The following is a 24,765-nucleotide window of genomic DNA, read 5'->3' on the forward strand; positions in this document are numbered from 1 at the left end:
CTTGCATTAGTAGTACTTGTCCTACTCTCCTCCAATATGATAATTGCTGAAAGATTTGGAAGCCCTTTGAACACACAAATCAATACTTAAATATGCTAATGCTAAAAATAGTGTCATTGTTCAAGTTAGAATAACTTACCAGTCAGATCCAGGAGTTTCTTCCTTTGATGCGTTTCTCCTGTGGGTAAAACTCCTGCCTGTGATTTTTCCAGCCAGATGAAGAAATATTTTTCCTGCACAATAATCTATCTGCTTTGGTCTTATAAGGATAGACATGATCCTTTCCTTCTATCTGGCTCCATAATATGGTCTGCTTCCGTATGAAATCATGCTAAGGCTGAGCCAGTGGTAACATAAATAAAATCAAGCTTGTATCTTGGTTACCACAGGAAAATTTGTAGTTATTTCACTGAACAAAGGGGTAAAACTGAAAGCTCTGTCTTGTTCATCTTTCATAACATGCACTCTAAAAAATGTGCCCTGTCCAGACTTCTATTCTTCTCTTCTATTCTTCTTCCACAGACCAAATCAAAATAGGAAGTTTACCTGTGTATTATAGTTGGCTTTTTTGAATTCTGTGGGATTAATTTTTCTCTTTTAGATCTATATAGGGCTCTGATTTCCAGTCCTGTTAATCTACTGATCAAGTGCAGCAATTATGTGCATTTTGTCTCTTAATACTTCTCTAGCTACCTTTCTTCTTTCATTATTTTTTAGAGAAATATACTATGCTTTAAAATAGTTAGTCCTTCCAGAGCTGAGATCAGAGAATCCATGAACATAGTCATGAAAGGTCTACTTGCATGAGACCTACATTTTTGCCTGACTTTTACAGCCATAAATATTTTTAGCTTAATTGAAGATGAAAAAAATTGTTATGGATATTGATTATGTTCTCTTGGTCATCTTTTAAATAAGAATTAAATTTTTGTTTGTTTGAAAGAGTGAGGAAGGCAATGTGTATATGAGAGAAAATACAAAGGTGAATAATTAGTATGCCTGTAATTGAAGCAGAGTTCTAAATTTCATTTGCAGTAGAAACATTTCTTTGAAATCATGTGACTTTTCAAAATAAAACAATTCCCAAGACCAACAATGTGGTAAAGAATATTTCTATGATGCCCATTGTGTACATTTCAACAAATAATTCTGTCAAGCCATGAGTTCCAGCTCCTAAAATCTTAAACTCTTTTCACCCCCTGACCATCAAGAAAAATAAATAAATAAATAAAAAGACCATATGATATTGAAAGCGTAATGAATTTCTTGCTCTAACCTTCCAAGAAAATCCAAAGGTGAATGTTTTAGTATGTACAACAATATTTTGCCTCATTTTTTCCCTGTTGTCCTTGCCAGAAGTCATTTGCTGATGACTGCTAAAGCACAGTAAGATAATAACTCAAAATACTCCATATTACATATTCTAATTGGGGTGTTTTACTTTATTGTTTGCCTCGTTGGAGGTGATTGCATATGAACCCTGGGATTTCTTTTGTGTTTTTTTCTTTTTATTTAGTTGGTTAGATGTACTGTATGTTCAGACTAGAAGGATGCCCAGGGACATTCCAAAGAGATGCTTTTACCATCCATTTCAATATATAAGAACAGAATACAATAAATTTGAAATATCTCCTTTATAAGAACCAGTTCAAGGTTTCTCAAGTACATAAGCAAATCTCAGTTCAGCTGTTCTGTAGATGGGGATTCAGGTAGGGTTATTCCTGCTCAGGTTCAGTCCAAGAAGAGAAAAGGGGAAGTGGCTTTGACCTGGGACAGATGACCTGGAAACAGGTGGGCTTTTCTTGAAGGGTGAGAAACAGCAGTTACAGAGAGGGGTCATGCTTCCCATCATGGCTCAGTAGCCACCTCCTGGGGGCATCATACCTACCTCCTGGGGGCAGCCTGCCTGCCTTCCCACTCCCTGACTTCTGCTGAGGCAATGGCTGCTTTGTTTTCACCATCAATTTGTTATCTGAGGTGGTTTCACAGTATCCCTGAGCCTAGCATTGAAGCATGTGTGGTTCTCTACAGCAAAATAGGGGTCTGTCAACTCATGGTCTTTTTAAGTCACATCTTTTCCTTACCTTAGTTCTTTCCCTGGTATCCCCCGTCTTGTTTGAAGTCCACATAGTACTTTGTATTTTTGTACTTAAAGGATTGTAAATGGGACCACATATATTCTCCACAAAGCCTTTTGAAGTTAAAAGCATATGGAGACAATACGATATTACTGGGAGCTTTTGAGTAGGATGTCACAGGCAATAATTCTAAAAGTCACTTCTACTTTTTCATTATTTAATTGTTATTTTCAACTGAAGAAACTGTTTTCATGTGGACGTAATATTTCTAACAGCCAGAGATGTAATCCCTCGCATGCTTACATTTTTATGGAGTTAATTCCTCAGGCTAAACAGAGGAATCTGTGCACAGAAAACATAGATGTCTGATGACCCCAAAGGGGAGAAAAGGAAAAGAATAATCAATTAGTCAAATTGACATTGGCATTTCCAATAACATCCTGGCAGAGTGTGCCCTCACTAAGCCAGACATAAACAGCATGGCAAGCTAAAAATAAACTCCTTGATGCCAAATATGGACCCAGTGGCTACCAATGCATGCAAAATCATCTGTTTAACTACTGGCTGACTTGTTTCTGATGAGACTGACAAGTAAATTGCTGTAAAGTGAATGCGTTGTTACCTTTAGTGGTTCAAATTTCTGCTGGTACCCACAGAGAAGGAGAAAAAATGTGGTTATCTTTAATTGAATTTGGCATTTGGAGTTTCATTTAGATATTCATACAAAATTTAATTAGCCCATTTGTTTACCATCACAATTTTAGTTTCTGGACTGATAGTTTAACATGCATAGTGATTATATCTAATAGAGTACATGTATTTTGCCAGGTGTGGCTACAGCTCATGAAAATATAGCTAAATTATTTATAAACTTAACTAACTCAGGTAGGGATTTCAATATAACTTGGATTCAGCATAGAATGCTCATTTAATCTCTCCAGCTTCTGACAGGAATCTGCTGCAGCTGCTTTGAGCAGCACCTGAACTAGCTAAGTCAAAGACCACTAGAAAATGCCAATGTTGTAATCACATCTACACCTAGAGAACTACTATGTAGATATACCCAAAGGAGATCAACATGTCAGACAGGAGCCAGAAGAGTTGATCAGCATGTGGAGTTTCTCTGTGAGAGGAAAATCCTAGCAAAATATATTCATGCAATAAGCAAATTGTTAAATGAATAATTGTTGATGTATTGTTTGGTATTTCTATCACACTAGATCCAGGACAAGCTTCCATCATGCTGCTCAGAGCTGTAAACCATGTCAGCCTCTTTCTCCAAGAGTTTTCAAATTAAAAGAGCTGGCGTCACAAATAGGGTACTATTTTTGATGGCGGACATACACATCTTGTGAAAGTACTCTACCAGACTTCTGTGAGATGCATAAATACTACCAGTGTTAAATAAGCATGTTTATATGAGAGCTTCTTTTCTCAGTAAGCTGTGCACAGAAAGTTGGAGTATTAAGTTGTAAATTGTTCTTGTCACCTTAAGTTCATTTTACAGAGAAAAAAAGGGGCTGGTCTGTCAGTTAGGCTATAGATAGAATTTCCCATGTCTTTGCCCATTTCTTTCCTGACAAAGGAATATATTGCTCCTTTAGTTCAAAGCCTTTGGACCACTGAGAAGCATGGAGAGTGTTTTGGCTTTGCTCTAATAGAGTAGTGGAGGGATAACTGTCATAATTGGTCAGGCAACATATTTTTGGCTCTCTATTCCTCTGAAAGGGGACATGAACGATGACCAGGGAAGTGGCTGCCATCTGGAAAAAGTCCAATGGGAGAGTTTCCAAGTAGACATGAGATGTTTCAGTAGCACATGCTGTTGGAACTCAGCCACCACCACTGAGATATTCCAGGCTGATGGCTGGGGCACCGTAGCTAACTGAAGTACATAAAACACTGGGCTAGTGAGTCAGAGAGGCAGGAGAATTAATATTGATATATTGCTTAGTGAATGTAATAATTGTAATACTCCCACTGAAAACCACTATTTATTCTTTCAGATCCAGCGAATTCAGCTCCATCTATTCTAGATGGGTTTGACCACCGTAAAGCCATGGCAGGACAGCGAGTGGAGCTGCCTTGCAAAGCATCAGGGCACCCCGCACCAAAGTATCGTTGGCTGAAGGACAACGTTCCCTGGGAGCCTGACAGCAGGTTTCGGCAGACAGTTACAGGTCTGCTGATAGAGAACACGCGTCCCTCAGACTCAGGCAACTACGTCTGCGAGGTGTGGAACAACTATGGTACTGCTGAGATGATAGGGCGACTATATGTAAAACGTAAGTCCTTGCCTGAGTGAAGTTCTTGGACTGCTTCCAGCTTGGGCATTTGCATGTGGGAAGATGTTGCTATGCCTTACTGAACCTTCTGTTGTGTTACTTTACCTTAGCAATGCTTAAACTTCTCAAAGTTGTGCAACATCAGAAAGTAGGCTCTGTGGAGATGAGTTAGTTGGACAATTGAGCGATCATAAGTGCAAACAGATGCAATTTATAATGTAGCTATATAATTTATCACACAGAGGATATGTAATTTAGAAGCTTCAATTGGATGCTTAAAAAGAAATTGCAAATGTTCTCATGAATAAAGCTGCCAAACTCTTGTTGCCATGACTCATGCTGTTCAGTAATATTGAATACTCATACCTCCTCTCAGTTGAGTATTCATGTGTGAATATTCTGAATGTTTCACAAATTCTAGCAAAGATAATTATTACTCAGAAGCACTGCACTGGAAAAGTGTTATTCTTCTACTGTTAAAAAGAAATTATTTCCTGAAATAGAAATAATGCTTTGTGAACTAACATTTCCACCTGTACAGCACAACTAGCAAACTGAAAAGGGAGAAGTTTGTGAATAGTTCAGGCCATTAACATGTCTTCACCACTAATTACACATAGTGGATTTGGGCAAAATAAATCAGATCAGTAATTTATGTATTATAATAAAGGATCTTTGCTGTTACATATATGCATAAAAATTAGTTTAATTCAGTTTGCCATGTGTGACACAAAGTCAAAATGTCCAGAAACATGATGTAACAGTGTTGTTAGTAATACTGAATGCATCCTCACACCCCAGTGATGTATTTTACTTATGGACTCAATGGTCAGCCAGACCATTAGCAGTTATCAATGGGTAGATATCTAATGGATAGTGTTGACATGAAGAAAAAGTTGGGGAAAAAGTTACTCTTCTCTGTAATGGAGGATACTGTTAGCGTTAGGTCAGAGGTTGGACTCGATGATCTTGAGGTCTCTTCCAACCTAGAAATTCTGTGATTCTGTGATTCTGTGATATGATTCACTTTCTTGACTCGTCTTTAAGATGTTGGTGGTACTTTTCAGCATACCTACTTTGTTTAATTGATTGTTGACAGTTTCAAGGCTTTGTGGCCTTTTCTTTAAAAAACATAGGGATATGCAGTGACTTGTAACATGCATGTGATCATAGATTAACTACTGATCTGGATCATTTTGGAGGAAAAGTCTATTACATAAGTGTATGTGATCTGGAATGATGGGGACCACGGACCCACATGTGTTTTTTTTCCAGGCCTCTGTTCCCAATTGGCCTGTAATTTTTGGCAATACATATTGGAGAAGCACTAAAGATTTATTCTAACTTGCATGTTACAAAATTTTCTACAAAGTGAATGAGTTAGTTGAGGAATTTTTTATGTATAAGTGTGAGTATATATATGTGTATGTATGTACGTAAGCTGGCTAAAAAAATAATATAAATAGTATGTGTTTAGTATCAGAGATGATATCAGCATTGATTATCCACAAGTGAAGAAGGAAATGTGTTATAAATTTCATTCTTATTTTTAAAGTCAGTATTGAACATATAATACAACAGAATCTATTATAAATGTACACTTCAAACAAGTCCCTCATCTTTATAAGGAAGTCAAACCTAAATATACAAAACATGAGATCAGATCTGCATTCATTAATGCCAGTAACTAATGGCAGGATAAAGATTGTTTTCCTTGCATTTACATTTATGATTTTTCTTCAACACCATTCATTCTTTTTTTTTTGCTGCCACATAAAATGTGCATTACTTATGTCCTACAGCTTTTTAAGGATCACTTGAAAATACTGTACTCCTCCCACATCAAAATGGAAAATTTAGTTAGCCCACACAAAGAAGTACTTGGGTGTGGACAGATTCCACAGATCTTTATAGTTACACTTCTGGCAACATTTTATTGTGGATCTTCCAGTCTTATAAACAACTCTCCTGGTCCTTGGCATTTACTATAATTCAGTTCACATCAGATAATATGAACTACATGCCTTTTGGAGGAAATGAAAATGGAAGATAAGCTTCAGGATTACACCTATTGCACCAATTTGAAAGTCCACACTGAACTAATCTGAAATAGTGTCCTACTCTCCAAAAACATGTGTAGGGCTATTGATAAGCCCCCAGTAAAAATGGTATTACTAGTAGATTTGTTCCTTTCATTCATTTAGTCATAGTCTAGGGAATTCTATCATATGTTAAGTAGGTTTTCACTTATGTTTTGTGTCATGGATGAAAATGCTTTTTTTTTTTTCAAGCAAAAATGATAATCTGTTGTTTTTTGTTGTTGCTGTAGTGTTCTGTTTTGTTTTTCTCAGAAAGGCATGGATGTGATTTTTGTTCTTACTTGAGAGTTAATGTTATTCACACATAAGTGTACACGTATACTTAATGTTCTTTATTTCTCTTTCCCTCCCCTTATTTTGATTTAAATCTTCAGAACCACTAAAAGCCACAATCAGCCCACGGAAAGTAAAAAGCAGTGTTGGTAGCCAAGTGTCCTTGTCCTGCAGTGTGACAGGAACTGAGGACCAGGAGCTCTCCTGGTACCGCAATGGTGAAATCATCAACCCCGGTAACAATGTCCGGATCACTGGGGTCAACCGGGAGAACCTTATTATGGATGGCATGGCTAAGAGTGACGGTGGAGCATACCAGTGCTTTGTGCGTAAGGACAAGATGTCTGCTCAAGATTATGTTCAGGTGGTACTAGAAGGTGAGTCGCAACCTGTTTAGTGATTCTGGTCTCCATATTGTATATGATTGTCTTTGATATCACTATTGTAAAGTGAGGGACAGGAGACCCTAAACAAGAGAAAAAGCTACCTATGAGCTGTCAGCAGAATTTATTGTGCCTCCTCATCCTGAAAAAAAAACTAACAGAAAGTGTCAATTTGATAAAAATACTTCTTTTAAACAGTCTTTCCCGTCTTTCTCTTTGGGGGACAGTGCTTATTTTGTACACTAGCTTTTCAGCAGGACATGAGATAAGAGTTCTCTATTCAGCTCCAAACATCTTCTTCTAGGCATGAAGAGAGAGATGAACATCTCCTTTTCTGGTTGGATATATTGGCTAAAGACCTGAAGATCATATTAAGTTACTGACACAATATGCCACATGATAAACAAGTGAGGAAAGTAATCAATTTGTACAGAGCCAGTTTGCTAATAAGGCTGTAGTGCAGTTGTGGCATGGACACTATTTTTAGAGTCTTTATAGAAAAAGAAGAGATTACCTGCCTGAGCTGAGTTACCTCGGCAACCATCTCCTGTGACAAGAAAGCCTAAAGAGCATATTGATAATCTATCATGATGTCGAGAGAGTGCAGGTTATCAGAGAGCAACAGCAGGAAAGATTTCAAAGACACTTGGGTCTCGCTGGGAAAATAATGTCTGCTTTTATCTCAAAAAAAAAAAAAAAAAAAGCCTGTCACTTGAATTGAAAAAAGGGTGGAGGGTGGGGGGAGGGAGAGGGAGGAGTCGCAGAGGTGTGCACACTCAAAGATTTATTGGTCCAGTGTCAGTTTCCTTTCAGGGTAAAAAGCTTTTTTTCCCCATATTGCTGCTGCTTTGTTTTCTGAGGAATGACAGTATATAATATACAGTAAAGGAAAGGAAGAGAGTCAGAGATGAAAATAAATAAATAAATTAGAACTTTGTCACACAATTGATGGGACAGAAATAAAAGGGGGAGGAGGAAAGAAGAGAAAATTATGAAATCAAACAAAATGAAATGTACCTTTTTGCATGCTGAGTTCTTTCAGCAGTCTGAGAGTGTCTGTGCTTTATGATTTTCACTATGTGGCAAGCAAAGGAATATTTCTGTGCTATTTTTAATTTCACTGTGATTCAGCATGTTTTGAAGGGAGGGCCTTGTATACGTCTTGCCAGTTCCCTCAGTTTCCTGGGTGATGTTGCACTGAAATTCATATATTAGAATTGTGATTTCCAGGGGTATCATTATGGTTCAAGCCCCCCAAATGTATGGATAGCATGTAGCAAAGTAAAGTGTGTGTGAGGAGGCAACACACAGTGCGCACAAATAGCACATCACACAGAGAGTGAGGCTTCAGTCCTGTCTTGACATCCTTTGTCCTGTGTGAAACTAAAATAGTGTTTAAAAAGCTTCATGAACAAGGAGAGTTTTCAAGTGACTTTGTCCCTTCTCTAGGTAATGAGTACCCTTTTCCTGTTGTCCTGTTGCAGGTGCTAACACTGTAGGAACACTGAAGTTAGTTTACTTGCCACTTGGTTCTTTAAAACCAGACAGTAGCCTACAGCATTGTTGTCCAAACTTCTGACTGGCTTGTTTCCAGTGTTCTGCCTACTGATCTTGATACATGGCCTTTTGCACTTTTGCTCCCAATTATAATGAAATCCCTTCTAGACACAGCTTTGAAAGTATAATTTTCAAAGGAGAACAACCATGCATTACATGATCTCAGAAAGAACTTCCTAACTAATAGCAGAGTGTCAGCATTCCTAAATGTTACACCACCAAGCTCTCTGGTTAGGTGATTATATAATCCTGCTTCCTACTTCAAATCTCAAAGTCTGTGTATCCGTCCATTCTCTTTATTCATTTACCTGGCAGAGGCTGAGTGAGTTGTGACATGGACCACACAAGAAAACGTTTGAATGCTCTCATCACAGAGGGATATTTATCTGTAGCACAATATGACCAGAGAAAGAAAACATCACTACTATTACTGGCAATCTGTATTCAGGAGAAGCTTAACATAATACTTCTCTAAATGGGGTATTGTGGGTCAGGACTAAACTGAATTGACACAGCTGTGTGAAATTAGCCTATACAAGTTATGCCTGGCTCTTGTCAGCAGGGTTCATCCTTAATTTTTAAAGGACCTGAAATGTACCAGAAGAGGTAAAATTCCAATCGTGTTAAGGCTTTGCTGCATGTTGTTAGTGATGAATTGTCTATGACTGACACCTCTCTGCAAGAACCTGGCAGTTCATATAGCTGTGCAGAGCCCTGGTCCATCTATTCAAGTGCTTTTCCTTCAGTGGGGTCCATACAAGTGTTCTTAGAAGATGACAAAGACACCTGCAGTAAGAAAAGTATTACTTAAGTAATCTGCTACTAGAATTTGTTTCTGTCCTTCAGTGATTAGAGTTACATCCTGGAATACAATTATTTACATCTTTTCTAAAAAGATCTTGGTTTATGTGATTAGGCTTCAGGATAGAGGGAACAGATTTACAGCATGTAAGTACTCATCTCTTGCTTTTCTTTCCCTTTGGCAGATGGAACTCCCAAAATCATTTCAGCCTTCAGTGAGAAAGTGGTGAGTCCAGGAGAGCCTGTCTCTCTTATGTGCAATGTGAAGGGGACCCCTCTGCCTACCATCACTTGGACACTGGACGAAGATCCCATTGTGAAGGATGGAAGTCATCGTATCAGCCAGATTATCACCTCTGAAGGGAACGTGGTCAGTTACCTGAATATCTCTAACACTCAGGTCCGAGATGGTGGAGTTTATCGCTGTATTGCCAACAACTCTGCTGGAGTCGTCTTGTACCAGGCTCGAATAAACGTAAGAGGTGCTTGTCAAATCAGCTCCTCAAAAAAACACACATAACTCATTGTAGTGGAGAAGAAGATTGTTGCATGTGTTGAAATGAGTCTTGGAATGCCAAAACCAACTTACTGTTTTCCCTCTCCTATTCCTCCCCCTCCCCCCCCCCCCCTTTTTTTTTCCAACCCCACCTTCCTAGCCCCATCTAGAAAGTGTATGATATGGTTAAATGTTGGAAGATCTCTTTTGACTTGTGTTCTATATTCTGTTTTTCCTATATCCATTTTTATTAATTCACAGTTTCTTTTCTTTAGTCCTACTGTGCATGATTTTCTTCTTTTCCTTTCCTCCTTTACTTGTCCAACATTCATTGTAATTATTCATGTGCACAGTACTTTAGCTTGCATTTTCAGCTTTACATGGCATAATACCCATCCTCATGGTATTATACTTTATATACGTCAAAATAAATGCTAACTTTGTCAGCATTCTCATGTGTAACAGGGTTTTTGCTTTGTATCAGTGTTAGTATTTCACATTAATTAAATCATCCTCTGCCTTTTAATTTGTAACGCAGCGAAGATTTTATCAGACAAGTGTTGGATAATGCAAATATGTATCTCCACGTAATTGGTATGTAAGCTGCAGGGTGAGTTAAAACTAGAGCATATAAAGATTAGGGAAACTGCTTGTGGCTCTTAGAAGCAAAAACTGTCAAATACTAAGAAGCGTTGTGTAAGCTGCATCTGTAAATGTTAATAACTTTAGTATATTCAGAAATATATACAACTGTTTCCACAAGCAAATGCACATTTAAATTGTTTTCAAGAGTTCCTTTTTACCATTCCAGGGCCAGCAAGTATTCGACCAATGAAAAACATCACAGCAATAGCAGGACGGGACACCTACATCCACTGCCGCGTAATTGGCTACCCATATTATTCCATTAAGTGGTATAAGAACTCTAACCTGTTACCCTTTAACCATCGCCAAGTGGCATTTGAGAATAATGGGACACTGAAGCTTTCAGACGTGCAGAAGGAAGTAGATGAGGGTGAATACACATGCAATGTCCTTGTTCAGCCCCAGCTGTCCACCAGCCAGAGTGTTCACGTGACAGTAAAAGGTAAGATTGACTTGGAAAACTACAGTGGAGCTAATGGCTTTTGTGGTTTATAGAGACAGAACTGCACACATACGGTTCTCCTGTCAGTTAGATAATGAACTCTTAAACAAAAATCTGAAATTATTCTTTATATTTTTAATGATGACAGATTATAAGCAGACACTGTCTTGTTCTGTCTCAATTTTTACCTTCCTTTATTCTTTCTGTGGGGTATATTCCCTTTGCTTTCCAACAGGAAGCCTTACAGAAATACATTTTCTATAAGCAGTTTTCACTACAGTAGACAAATGTTTTGTCACCTAAATTTCACTGGTGACTCTTTCTCTGCTGGATGGCCAAGTCCACATTTTCATTAGCTGGGGGCTTTCTAGCTTTTAACAAATAAGATGAGAATTTTAAAGCATGTCTTTCTACTAATAAGCAGAGACAGGAACTACAAGCATTCACCTTTCTTCACTGTTATTAAGCAAGCCTTTTATTGTCTGCTGTAGAAAGTTAACAAACATTATAAACAAATGTGACTTGAAATTCTAACAGGATGGTTAAACTCTATTCAAATAGTTCCAAACAAGGATGTTCAGATGGACCTGAAAGATTTCAGCAATAGACAAGAGCAAATTTTTTATTTTTATTTTTTAGCATTTTGTTCAGGCGATTCTGATCTTGGTGATGTTTAGACCTATTCACAAGGACATAGAAGACATGGATCCTTGTTTTGAGCAATGGGACCACTAAACAGTGAGCTTCACATGAGCCTGTAGGAAGAACTGAAATATAATTTTACTATTCTTGAAGTCCTTGGGAACAGAAATAGAGGACATATCTAAAATGACTTTGTTACAGACATTTATCTTCTATTTTCTTTCTGTTTGGTTTATTTAGCCCTTTCTTGTTTTCAGTTTTGAGTGAAGTAATTGCTATTTATTTCAAGAGATTGGGGGATGAGCCTTAAAACACTAGCAATTTTTTTTGTGAAAGGTGTGGTAACTCATGTACCTGAAACCAACAGGATCACTGGTCACATCCTGAGTCATAAAAAAACTAATGTCACTATTTCTTTTCACATTTGTGATACTTTCCTTGACATCAAAATAATATTGCAGATCTATTGAAGTAGTTGAAGAAATGAATACCAAATTAATAACTGTGTAGCTATTGCATTGACAGCTTACTAGGGTAAATATGGTGATGAATGCCACTTCTTAAATGATACATTCCTTTAAGTGATGATCAGAATGAATGTAGCCAGACAGAACAATCCATCAGTCTATTCATTCAGCTTGGGTAGTTGGGCAGCCAAAGCTGGCTACAGAAAAGGTGTTTTAGGCATTTCAACATGCCATGGACTTTTTCAAGATATATGATATCGTTATCTTTAGTTCAGCTTCTCATATTATCACTCTACTGATTTCTTCTTGAGAGAAACAGAAAGAGGATTATTGCCCATGCACAACACCATGGGTCCTTTGGGTTGTTCTCATTACTGCTGCAAGCTTCCTGAGTGACCCCAAACCAGTCATCTGAGGGTTTATTCAAAATAGGTGATACTTAATGGGCTGCTGTTTGGTATTTGGTTTCCTCCATGTTCCATTCTGAAGATATAATTACCAAGTTACTCATGAATTTTTCTGAGATGATAATCTCTGTGATATCAGAATGTTTCAGAAACAATTTTTTTCAAAACCCCCAAAGAAGGTGATAAGGACCTCTTTGGCAAATGGCAGCTGAGGCATAGACAAAACTTAAAACTATCCAAATTTTTTTGTATATTCAATTTCAGATGCCCACAGCTTGATTTCCTCCTCCCCCCCACCCCCCAGTTTACCTGATGTTATATAGAGTTTATACGTTCAATGCACTGCTTTCATCAAAATAGGAGTCTTTTGTCTTTAATACGTTCCATTATACATACAGCTTGGTAACCTGATGGGAAAGATAGATTTAAGTCATTTAATTAGCACCATCTGAGAGATCTGTTGCAAAGGTGGATTCAGATTTTGGCTCTACAGGGTAGCACTTATCTCTATTACACATACAACTGGCCATTCTTGTCAGCAATCCTCTGCCTCATTTACTGCCTACTTACCAAATTCTCCTGTACATGAGGCATCCTTATTCTGTCTTGAATGAGGATTTGTCAAAAGCACCGTCCAAACAAAGATATACAACAGCATGAGCATGTAATTATATGCAAGAGGGCTGCCCATTCTGTACAGTATTTTGAGGTTTTTAAATATCTAAATGAAAGCAAAATCGTGAAGACATTCTTTGCAAACCACTGTAAGATCTCAGAACAGAAAGTTTTTTGGCACTAACTTCAGAATGAAATCCTGACTGCCAGAGAACCTAAGAGTGGGATTTGAAGAGCCTAGCTCTGCACCTGGGAGGCTGTCAGGAAGCCAAAATCTTTGAGCTGGGCATCTATGTGTTATTCAGCCCCGAGCCAGCTACTTCTTTGAGTTACTCATTAGAAGAATCAATTAGGCACTACATTAAATCATTTGCCACGTTTTTAGGAAGAGTTGGTACCCATGTCCACAGAACCACTTTCCCAAGTGGTCTGCGGACTCCAAATGGCTGGCCCAGAGAGATGTGGTATGCCACCCCTCCCAGCCCCTTGCCTGTCCATTGTCTAAGCCCCAGAATCTGGATCTTGGAAGTTAGTGGCCTTGTAAGCTGGCTGCTGGAAGCTGAGTGGATAAGCTGGCAGGAAAATAAGCAGGTTTCTGTTTGGCAGACACAGAACTGTTGGAACTGTTCCAGAGTCCTAACGGAGCTTTTTGCAAATCAAGCCATCTTGGCAAATTCTTTTTTTCATTTAGACAAATGAATTGGCCAGTTCTGAGTTCTGACAACAGCCATGAAATCTACCCACGCTGTAATGCGTACATAATGGGGAGGCTATGGCTATACTTGCATACTTAATTTCTGATATTTTATACTTGTTGAGTGCTTTCATTTTCAACTGTAATAATCTTTCAACATGTTTTGTTCTGGCCTGCGTGAAATGCAATTTCCTTCTAGCTTTGGTTGTAGGGTAAGCTAAGTGTCCTCTTCTTCCCCTCCTGCAAAATGGAAACAGCATTTATGACATCCTCAGAAGTAATCATCAAGATTAACCTCGTTAAGGACACTGTGCACGTCCTTGTCAAGAACAGAATTATTCCTAGCAGCACTAGTCTCTTAGTCCTTATTTCACCCAGCTCTAGTGGTTTGCCTGTGAGATTCTTATGCTTCTGCTGGCAGAAGAGGACTATTACAAGATGATATCTTAGGTACAGGAGAAGAATATTTTGTTGAAGAGGTAGACTTCTGTGTTCATTCGTCCTAAGTATGACCTGTTCTCCTCCATTTTCTCCTGCTCTTTCTTGTCCTAGTCCTGTCTACACTCCATGTCTTTCCCATCTCTGTCTTTATTTTCCTGGGGCCTTGTTCTCATGACTCAGAGCTAGTCTTCCCCTCAGAATTCTCAGCCATCCTCCCAGTCTCTATTTATACTCCAAACTTTCTGTCAGTCTTCATTTTCTCCATTTCCACAGTGTTTCAATCTGTCTCTCCTTCATGTGGGTCTTCACCCTCTGTCAGTGCCGTATCCCACCCCACTATTTTTTTTGTTTCAGTCTCACATTCCCAGCTTTTTTCCCAACTACTCTTTACCAGCCTCCATCACCTGCAATCCCACTGTAAGCCTGATCCTGACTTCTGACTTTCTCCCACTGCTCTTAAATCCAGTTTTGCAATTCCCTTTTTTTTTTTTTTTTTTTTTGTCCTGGACACTATTTTGAATTTCTGCTCCATCTCTCATTGCTGCTGTCTGCATGCCCAGCAACAGAGACTGGTATCCAACACTCGTCTGGGCCCCCAGGTTTCCTCCCTTTCTCTGTGCATTCAGATCACTTTCTTGTCCATGCTTCCTGGGCCTGGTATGGGCAGCTGTACAAGCACTGGAGAGGGAATTCTGTTTGCCTTGATTTGTGAGGTCTCAGCAGACTATACCTGTGTGTGTGGCTGTAACTAACTTAGCCACTGAGGGTAGTTCTAGGATGTGTTCAGAGTCAATGATGGAAGCTCTTAGTTGTTCATTATTGGAAAATCACTTCTGAGGATGTAGTAACTGCCATTTGTTTGTCTTTTTACACAACTGTTTGTGCTCAGACTACAAACTTTGGGCACCCTTTTAATAGGAACACCAAGAACATCTGTGATAGTGCTGTCACCTGCTGAGGTTGAAAGCCATGGGGCAGGTTGGACTGCTCAAATTCTCATAATGTTTTTTTATTTTTTGCTTTTATGGTAGGATCAAAATATCATTCCTCTTTTTCCACCCTTTTTCCCTTATTCCCTTATTCTTGGAAGTGGCCAAACAGTTGTAGCTGCAACTTTCCAGCTGAAATGAGTGAGCCTGAGGCAGACACCTGGCCTGGAAAAATACTATCCAAACAAAAGTCAAACTGCAAGCAATTGAAAGTAGTCTTATAATGGGAAGTGTTGGCAAACAAAATAAAAGCTTATATTACTCACTCCATCTGTAACTTTCATATTTGCACTGAAAAACAACCCTTCAATTGGCAAGGTGGTAAAATAATATTAGCAATATCACTTCTGCAGCATTTTAGTGGATCTGGAAGCATTTTAAAAGCAGGAGTGTCATTATCTCCATTTTTTTTTTTATTATGAAATTTATAGTAATAGTTTTCTCAGCTACGGTAGAAGCTATCAGTATTAAGTGATGATTTTCTTTTCATCAGTCTCATGGGATACACTTCTCATGTAAACAGCCTGCTGCTATTCACACAGAAATTAATTGAAAAAGAAGCCCCTGAGAGGAAGGGTGCAGCAAAAAAAAAAAAAAAAAAAAAAAAGTGGTGTCCAAAAGTGCTGTTTCTGATCTTGATCTTGTGGCTTCTCATTACCTGGTGCTGAAGCGATAGCACTTCACCTGTTGTGAACTGCATAAAATAATTGTACCAGCCTGTTTCTTTTTAGTAAACATGCAAACCGAACAGGGGCTGTTCCTGAAAAACTCCATGTTGCAACTGTTTGAATAGATCCTCCTCATCTCTCCTGGAAAGGATTCAGCCTTTTCTAATATACAAAATTATATACCTGTGGTGGTTCAACCCAGCAGGCAGCTAAGCACCACACAGCCGTTTGCTCCAGCCACCTCTCTCCTCTCCCTCCCCCCCCAGTGGGATGGGGAAAAGATTGCAGGTTGAAATAAAAATAGTTTAATAGGACAGAAAAGGAAGAGAAATAATAATAATAATGATAATAGTAATAATATATATGAAGCAAGTGATGTACAATCTTCAGCTGTAAAAGAAGTTGAAAAGTGCTTGAATTAGTGTAAGCACTGCTTACTCGGCAACAAGTAAAAAATCAGGATGTTATCTACATCTTTCTCATCCTAAACCCCATACACAGCACCATACCAGCTACTATGAGAAAAATCAACTCTATTCTAGCTGAAACCAGGAAAACATTTATATAATACATAGTATAATATCAGATATGTGATATATATTATAATTTATATAGAATTATATAGAGATAGATTATTGATGGATTTGCATTACAGATTAGTTCAGGGAGGGCTATTCTGGACAGTGAGATGGACAGGTATAGTCCGGCAGACAAAGAAGGGAAAAAACCTTTGAGGGGAGGATCTTTCAAGGGTCCTTTGGACCATGGTGCACACTGTCATCAAACAGTTTGTTAATTTATTTATGCTCCTTTTAATGTATAGTGTGGATTACAGCATGTGTGAATTCAGTTTCCTGCATGTATGCAGGACATAACTTCTCATATGTCCTTTTGACTTAATGTTTCCAACAGTTTGAATGAGAATAAACTTTTGGCTTTGATGTTCTTCAGAAACATCTTTCACTGTAACAGATCCTGCATTTCTTTCTCTCACTCTCCCATGCAATATTTTTTTTTTTGATCCCTCCAAGCACGTTCCAACTCCTTCAGGAAGAAATATTCAGATCTCCTGAAGTGACTGGAATTGTCATATGCAGGAATCACAAAAGGTCCATGTGATGAGAATGGATGTCCAGTTGTGCAAATGATCCTGCAGAAATCCACTTGATAGTCATTCTTAGGTAAAAGATATAAAATGAGTCTTAATACTTGAATAGCAATTCAAGAGGATCTGTATATTTACACTTGGGTCTTTCAAAAGCTAACACTTTTCTCTCTTACAATGCAGCTTTGTTTAGTTTGGGTTTGGAAGAAAGCATGTTCTTGCATTTTTGCATTCAATTATATTTGAAATATATATATATATATTCTAGAATTGTTCTTAAAACGTTAATGACTGTTTTGTCAACTTAGTTTGTGCTATCAGCAGTATATGTAAATCCATATAGTAAGTAACTAGAAAGCATGAGTGTGCATGCACACAATAGGTATGGAATATGCTACCTTAACTTCAAGTCAGTGTATAGTACATAGAAGGAGATGATGGGGAAGGGTGTGTGTGGCGGGGGGGAGGGGAATGGAGGACATCGACGCTGACATAAAAGAAGGGCAGAAAGGTACAAAATCAGCTGCTTATGTACAGTCATGGAATAGCAATGAAGAGGAAGAGATCCTTCTGTTGAACTCCTTTCTCATCTAAATCTGAAACTTTTGGACCTAGTGATTTAGTTGGGTTCAACTTTTCACAGCATTACCTGAGGACAGAGATCACTTTAGATCACGTAGGGGCTAAACAAGGGCAATAGCTCAGGACCAGGTTCCAAAAGCATATGAGAAATAATGTACTGGGTAAGTGCTTCTGGATGTACAACCTACAAGAGAGGCCTTTTATCACATGGCACTTTAACAATGAACATAACAGCTTTTCTGTTAATACGTTCTTGCAGCTCTTAACTTATCTTTACGTTAGGAAAGTATTCTCTTTAAAAAAACATAAGCAAATGCATCCCCTTGGGCAGGGAACTGAGCTTCTCCCTATCCTAGATATTCAGGGTGGTTTCTATGATAAGGGCATGCTTCCTTGCCGTCACAATGGAGGCTGAAAGGAGGTGGTTTGATAGATGGATGAAAACTGACATAGAAGCACTCTTTGCTTCTATGCAACATTTTAACTCCTCTCTTATTTTGGAGGAGCAGGGGGGGAAGCCTGTCACTACCAGTGTTTTATTGCAGGAAGCCGGAGTGGGGGCTGAGGCTGGGAAAGGTGCACCACAGCATTTCCTAAACCACACTCTGTTGTGGTAAGAGTTTGAAAACCTTTGAATAATGGCTTAATTCTGGTAACTAATGAACCTACAAGTGTATGGAAATGTTGCACAACAGCAGAGGCATTATGGAGATTAGTTTGGTTCTTTTCTTTTCAATGCATACAGTTAAAAAGGCCTAAGAATATAACGGTATTCCCCCTTTTCAAGACAGGATCCACTAGCACTCAACAAGAGAGCAGCATATTTAGCTCAGATTGGTAAATAATATTAACAGACAGTTTGGTGAATGATGTGCCCTACTGATAGGCTCAATACATAAAAGAGGGAAGCAGAAAAATGCAGTGCTTCAGCAGCTGTGTGCAATTGCTCAGCTGTCACCCACAAGGGATGGCAGTGCTTAGGAGAAACAAGTGATGGCTGATAAAACTTAAATATAACTAGACTGTGGCTAGAGTCTGTGCAAAGACAAAACAGTTTTGATTCTTGCAATCTCAGTGCATGAAATCTGCATTCACGTATTTGCTTTAGAAGCTTATATAGTTTGGTGGCTATTACTTTGCATCAGCCAATGGGCCTGTGTTCTGTGCATTCATTGCGAAGGATACTTCACTGTGTGAGCACAGCTCCTTTAACAGCGTTGTTACAGGAAAATCCATTAAGGAGCAGTTTTTAATGATAAACAAGAGAATGACTTTTATCTTACTATTTTATTGCTGCAGGAGAGCAACACTGTTTTCACAAAACTGCTACAGGAGACAGGGTATCTGCAGGATACTCTGTTTTAGTGAATCAACTCAGCAGATCCTTCCAACATAACTCCTATGGAACAGAGGGCAAGAAATTAAGGATGTTCCTCTGCTAATGGAGAGCAGCATGGAAGCTCTCCTTTAAAGTAATCTCCCAGAGGTAAAGAAGACCTTGCTAGGTCACAAAAACATAATTTAAATTTTCCTGCATTAGCACTAATGAGTCTGGCCCATGATCCTCTTCTTAAATAGACACTTAATTCAAGCACTCGTCAATAAAGTATTCCCAAGTCATTGCATGGAGAAGAGATTTTCACTCTTTTGCTTGTTGTGAGTAAAGGACGAAGTATCTCTTCCATATACACATGCACACACAACATTTTTATATGTAGTTAATATGTAACATGTTATATATAATAGTACAATTTACTGAACAAACAAAAATACAAGCTCAGAAATATGGTCAAACAGAATCTATACATAAAATAAGAAAAATACTTCAATATACTTTAAAGTATTTAAAACACATTTTAAATACATCTGCCATATGGGAACTTTTCTCTCAGATTCAAAGCTGTATACCTCCCTCATTTTTTTTTCTTTTTTTTTTTTTTTCTTTTTTAAGTGCTGTTTGTCAATGATAATGCTTTATTTCCAAAAAAAAAAATAATAATCTCAAAGTGTGATTGTTAATCAAGCAGTATATTTTCTTCTGTTAGGAGTTTATGTTAGCATTTTACTTCAGAAATATATACAAGGCAAACCTTGTATTTCAGAAGTGATTTGCCTGACTTTGTCTGTGTTTTATTCACTTTCTAAGCTTTTAATAAGTGATTTTTGGTGATTTTTGCCTTCTGCAAAAGGAAGATAATTTATCTGCTGTGTTAGGACATCAGAATCTCCTTTTACGAGCCTCAACTGATAAATATTGTAGCTGAAAAACATTATTGCAAATGTTGAAGTTATCCCTAGACTATCTACTTTTTTAAAGTACTGATTTTACATTACACACTGATTTTCAAAACACGATCCTTGTCAAGACTGCAAGATGCTGCAGGTTGAATATACATTATATGTTATCAAGCAGAAATAAATGTTGGTTTCCTCTATATCTTAAAACCCTAAGCAGAGGTAAAAAGTACTATCTGTAAATATTTTACCCAATTTCTGAAATGCTCTGCAGGCTTCTGCTTAAATTTTAGAGTTGGTAAATGCAGCCTTACAAATTATTATTTTGTGAGGAATACTTTATTTTAATGTGACCTAATGATCTTGCTCCTAGTTTTTTTTTCCATCAGGGAGATGAAGGGTGAGGATGCACTGAATAATCCTTGAGCAATATGTTGTTTGACTCCTGATATATTTTGTCCATGAAAGGTTGGTTCAAATCTATTACAAGCTCAGCAGAAGATACAGAAGCAATTTACTACTTTGTCCTGAATTTTAGTGTATCTTTTGGTAACAATACATATGAGAAGGATTTGAGCAGAAATGTGGTGGCCAACACAGTCAGGGTGGGGGGCCTGTTTGGCATTTAGCAGATAGCAGCACTCATCAAGGGGAAAGGCTTTATCAAAACCTCCTGACAGTCTCATACTTAAAATTTCTCATTCCCACTTACAATGTAAAATGTGTGTCAATAATACTGAGAGAAATTTGGTCATCTTCTGTTGATGCACAAGGAATCCAAAATCTCAATTATTGTGTAAGGGATGCCAAGGCAATTAGAAGAGGCAGGCAGACATTTTGTCTCACTGTGTAACACTAGGTCCCAAGAGAAAAAGAAAAAGGAAAAAAACCTGTAAGAAGATGTTACACTCTGCATTTGTGTACCTGAGGCCTGATGTCACCTCTCTGTGACAGATGAGCGTGGCTGTAACTTCTCCTCATTAAATGGTAACATGTCTAAGCCAAAAGCATCTTAGCACCATTTAGCATCTTATTTATCTCCCTCTTGCACTGTGATGCTCATGTACACTTGTATAAGCCATTGAATAATGTTTTTGTCCTTCAGGGAGTTTGGTAGCACTTCCTTAATAGTGATCTTTCTTACTCCTAATGGAAGAGCAGCCGCAATGTAATGGTCAGAAATATCTGTCTCTGTATCCCAGAAGAAGGAGACTGGCAGAGCAGTGAAATTGCTGCTAAGAAATTCAGTGGGCTGGCATACCTCGCAAAAGTTTTGAAGAGCATTTCTGCTTCTTTTCTACTTCATTTTCAGTGAAAACACAGCTTTAGTTTTGCTAAAGGGAGAAAGGACAAAAGAAACACAAATAGATAAATCCAGCAGCTCCATTTTCTTCTGAAGCTAACTGATACAGAGCAGTATAAATGTTCTGCTGTGGGTGTCCTTTGATCATTCCTGTTAAAGGTGTTCAAATGCAGTACAGACTATGTATAAGTAATCTCTCAGGCAAGAACAGGCAAATGCACTCCTATGTCTAAGGTACATAACCTCAAAGAGTCTTCTCTTTTGATAAGAGAGTATTTGAGTATTGGCTGCAAAGTTGGTTTTATAGTCTTCTTAGGAGTGACTGACAGAAACCTATTTTAGACCAATGCTCTGGTTGCTAGAGTGCTCCCCGGAGACTGGGAGAAGGTTCAAATTTATTCATCTGGGTCGGTATTTGATTCCCAGTCTGCCTGATTTGGGGCAAATGTTTCAACCCAAGTTGGGAGAAAGTAAGACTCCCCCATTACTTCCTGTTTTGTTTACTGAATCCAAATCATTACTTCCTTTGTTTTTATTTACAGTACCTGAGAACAAAATATTTCCTTAAAAGTGAAATTCTTCCCTATAATTCAAAAAATGCTTTTGTTTGTGGTTTTTGCTTGTGTTTTTGTTGTTGTTGTTGTTGTTGCTTTTGTTTGTTTGTTTTCTTTCCATCCACAGAATAATAAAGGAAAAATAAATTCAAGCAAACTATGCTTAGCAGGAATTAAATGCCAGCTTGAGAGTTTGTCTTGTACTGGTCCTCTGTTTAGAAATCATTTTTTACTGAAGTTCTGACCTACAAATACTGTATGTACCTTTCACTGCACAAGTCCACACAATCTTAGTGAAAATTGTGCTTTGAAACAGATTGAAAAAAAAAAATCCAAGAAGAGTTATAGAAGCTTACACTCCCTTTCATTATGTCTCAGAGACAAAGCTGAAGCCTCTTCCAGGTTTGTTGTATGATCCTAAACAAGGTCCTCACACCAAATCCTGAAAGCTGATGAGATGATTCTGGACTATCCAGGCAATAACACTGGTGAAAGATCTTAAGAGTCATGAGCTGGAAATGGGATTTTTTTGGAGAGGGGTTGATTACTCTTGCAGGAATCTGCCAGCAGTTTCTAGTGTCTGTAGAAGCCAGGGATTTCAGTGCTTGTTGTCTCTGCTTAATGCATCTGGCCAAGAAAAAGAAAGCCAATTTTAAAAAGGCGTTTGCAAAAGTTGTATTTTTTTTTATGACTATCAAGTATATTGTTATTACATATTCTATTACATATACTATTTTCAGGCACGGGACCGTACCTGCAATAGCTCCTCTTTTCTATTTTGTTTCAGTTCCACCCTTTATTCAGCCTTTTGAGTTCCCAAGGTTTTCCATTGGGCAGCGGGTCTTCATTCCCTGTGTGGTGGTCTCTGGAGATCTGCCCATCACCATCACCTGGCAGAAGGACGGCAGGCCCATCCCAGCCAGCCTTGGGGTGACCATTGACAACATTGACTTCACCAGCTCCTTAAGGATTTCTAATCTTTCACTGATGCACAATGGGAATTACACCTGTATAGCTAGAAATGATGCAGCAGCTGTGGAGCACCAAAGCCAACTAATTGTGAGAGGTAAGTAGATGTAAATACTTTGAAGGGCACCAATTAAGTGGACTTCATCAGTATTTTGTAATGTCATCTGTTTGATAGGAATTATAAAACAGAGGAAAATATGGTAATCCCTCTCCTCATAATAGAGAGCACACAGAGCAGTGAAGCATAGAAACTAATAAGACTTTTCTATCTAAAAGAAGTGAGTCTTGAAACTAATCAACTCTAAAGTGTACAGGGCTGATAGGGGAGCCACAGGAATGACATTCAGAAAAATTTTGACGTGCAGACCAACTCACTGGGATCAAGAGTTTGAAATGGTACCAAATTCCTCTCTGTTATTTTTCTGGACTGATTATCACCATTTTTGATTTATAACAACCTCTTCTATAACATTATATCTGAAAAAATAAAATAAAAGAAAAGAAAAACACAAAACATTACATCACCTTAAAAAAGCAAAACATTGATGTTGACTTCATGGAACTCCTTTGTTGGTGTGTTGCTGTTCTTTCTCTTATTTGTTTGTAACTCAGCTAGCATGGTCCCTTTGATCATGCTGACTTCACATCATTTTGCTTTGAAATAAATGTTAATATAGAATTTCAGTAAAGAAATATTTAATGTGGAAAAGATATTTTAGAAAGATACCTCACCTCCATTATCTTATGCCTTTCAAGTCACACCTTAGCTAAGCTCCCTAGAGACTACACCTTATGATACACTTTCAGACTTACTGTGCAAAGCTTCAGAATAAACAAATTGCTTCTTTTTCTTTCTGAAAGTTTTTCAAAGCATTTTTTTTTTTTTAATAAGGCTATTACACTCTTCTCCACCATCTCTTTCTTGCTACCAGGCTATTGATAGCAAAAGGGCATATAAAGTAATACTGCAAGTAACCCTGGTTATTGTGATGAAGATCACTACATCTTATGAGTTTTACCAAGGTAATTCTTAAAATCACTTAAGGACTTTTTTTTTTTTTTTTTTTTTTTTTTTCCATCTTTTCCAGGCCTTTTTTCCCCACCATAAATTCATTTGAAGCTTAAACTGTTAAGCAGCTTTTTTTTTTTTTTTAAAGTCAAATCTTCCCATTGCCTGAGTTCCTAATGGACTTAGTTTATACTTACAGAATTTTTATGTTTACTTTTTCTTACGTTATGTTCCCAAAACTCAGCTGCAAATGGGTACACTGCTTTTTCACTAGATTTGGTATGAATAATACTTGAACAGGTATTTTTTTGTTGTTGTTGTTTTTTTTGGGGGGGGGTTGGTGTTTTGTTTTTTTTAGCTTCACTGCTTTTAACCTTTTAAAAGTATTATTCAGTACAGTTGTCTATTGCTCTTTCCATCTATCTAGTAATTCTTAAATGAAGTAGTTTAATTAACTATATGTATTTCATTATTCTTTTCCTGTGCTGTTCTGTTGGTTTTTAACCCTAGTTATCATTCAAACAGCACAAGAATTTCCTCACCTCTTTTCCTGAAGAAGGGAAAATTCACAACCTATCATAACAGACAGTGCACTGGCTATGTCTGCTCTACATAGAAATGCCCATCTAATAACAGCTGAGATAGTATGTGATATGCAGTAACCATACTCACTGTTGTGAGAAAGTTGTGGGAAAGAATCGTCCTAGCAACTCAGTATGGGTTCCTATTCTAAACCCAGGTGTTAGGATAACCTTTGTGATAAAAGTTAATATAGGTTGTAGCACTGAAAGACGGTTCTCTGGAAACACTGTCTGTTCTGTTTTCTTTACCAAGAACCACAGGGCTATAACAGCTCAAGAGATCCCACGTTAGGATTTCTGCTCTGCACCCCAATGATTGGGGGAAGTCCTGCTTTCTCATAAGAGGAACCCTGTTCTCCCTGCCTTGCCTGAAGTGCAACTGTGCAACTTTCCCGTCTCCTATTGTCTTCTTCTGGCGAGCCATTGCTTGGCCTGGCCTCTGCTC

At 38.0% G+C, this 24,765-nt stretch overlaps 1 protein-coding gene across 2 annotated transcripts in view; it reads left to right on the forward strand.

Annotated features, from left to right (window-relative positions):
* The window catches only part of DSCAM (DS cell adhesion molecule), a 477,876-nt gene that overhangs the window by 291,387 nt on the left and 161,724 nt on the right, over window positions 1-24,765 (forward strand). For both annotated transcript variants that reach the window (XM_084536387.1, XM_084536388.1), the window contains 5 exons: window positions 4,085-4,363; window positions 6,837-7,112; window positions 9,662-9,958; window positions 10,784-11,059; window positions 22,549-22,827. In XM_084536387.1, coding sequence (XP_084392513.1) covers window positions 4,085-4,363; window positions 6,837-7,112; window positions 9,662-9,958; window positions 10,784-11,059; window positions 22,549-22,827 — 1,407 coding nt within the window. The remainder of the gene's footprint in view (window positions 1-4,084; window positions 4,364-6,836; window positions 7,113-9,661; window positions 9,959-10,783; window positions 11,060-22,548; window positions 22,828-24,765) is intronic.

Source organism: Aythya ferina (genome assembly GCF_964211825.1).
Source record: "Aythya ferina genome assembly, chromosome: 1".
In the NCBI taxonomy this organism is placed as follows: Eukaryota; Metazoa; Chordata; class Aves; order Anseriformes; family Anatidae; genus Aythya; species Aythya ferina.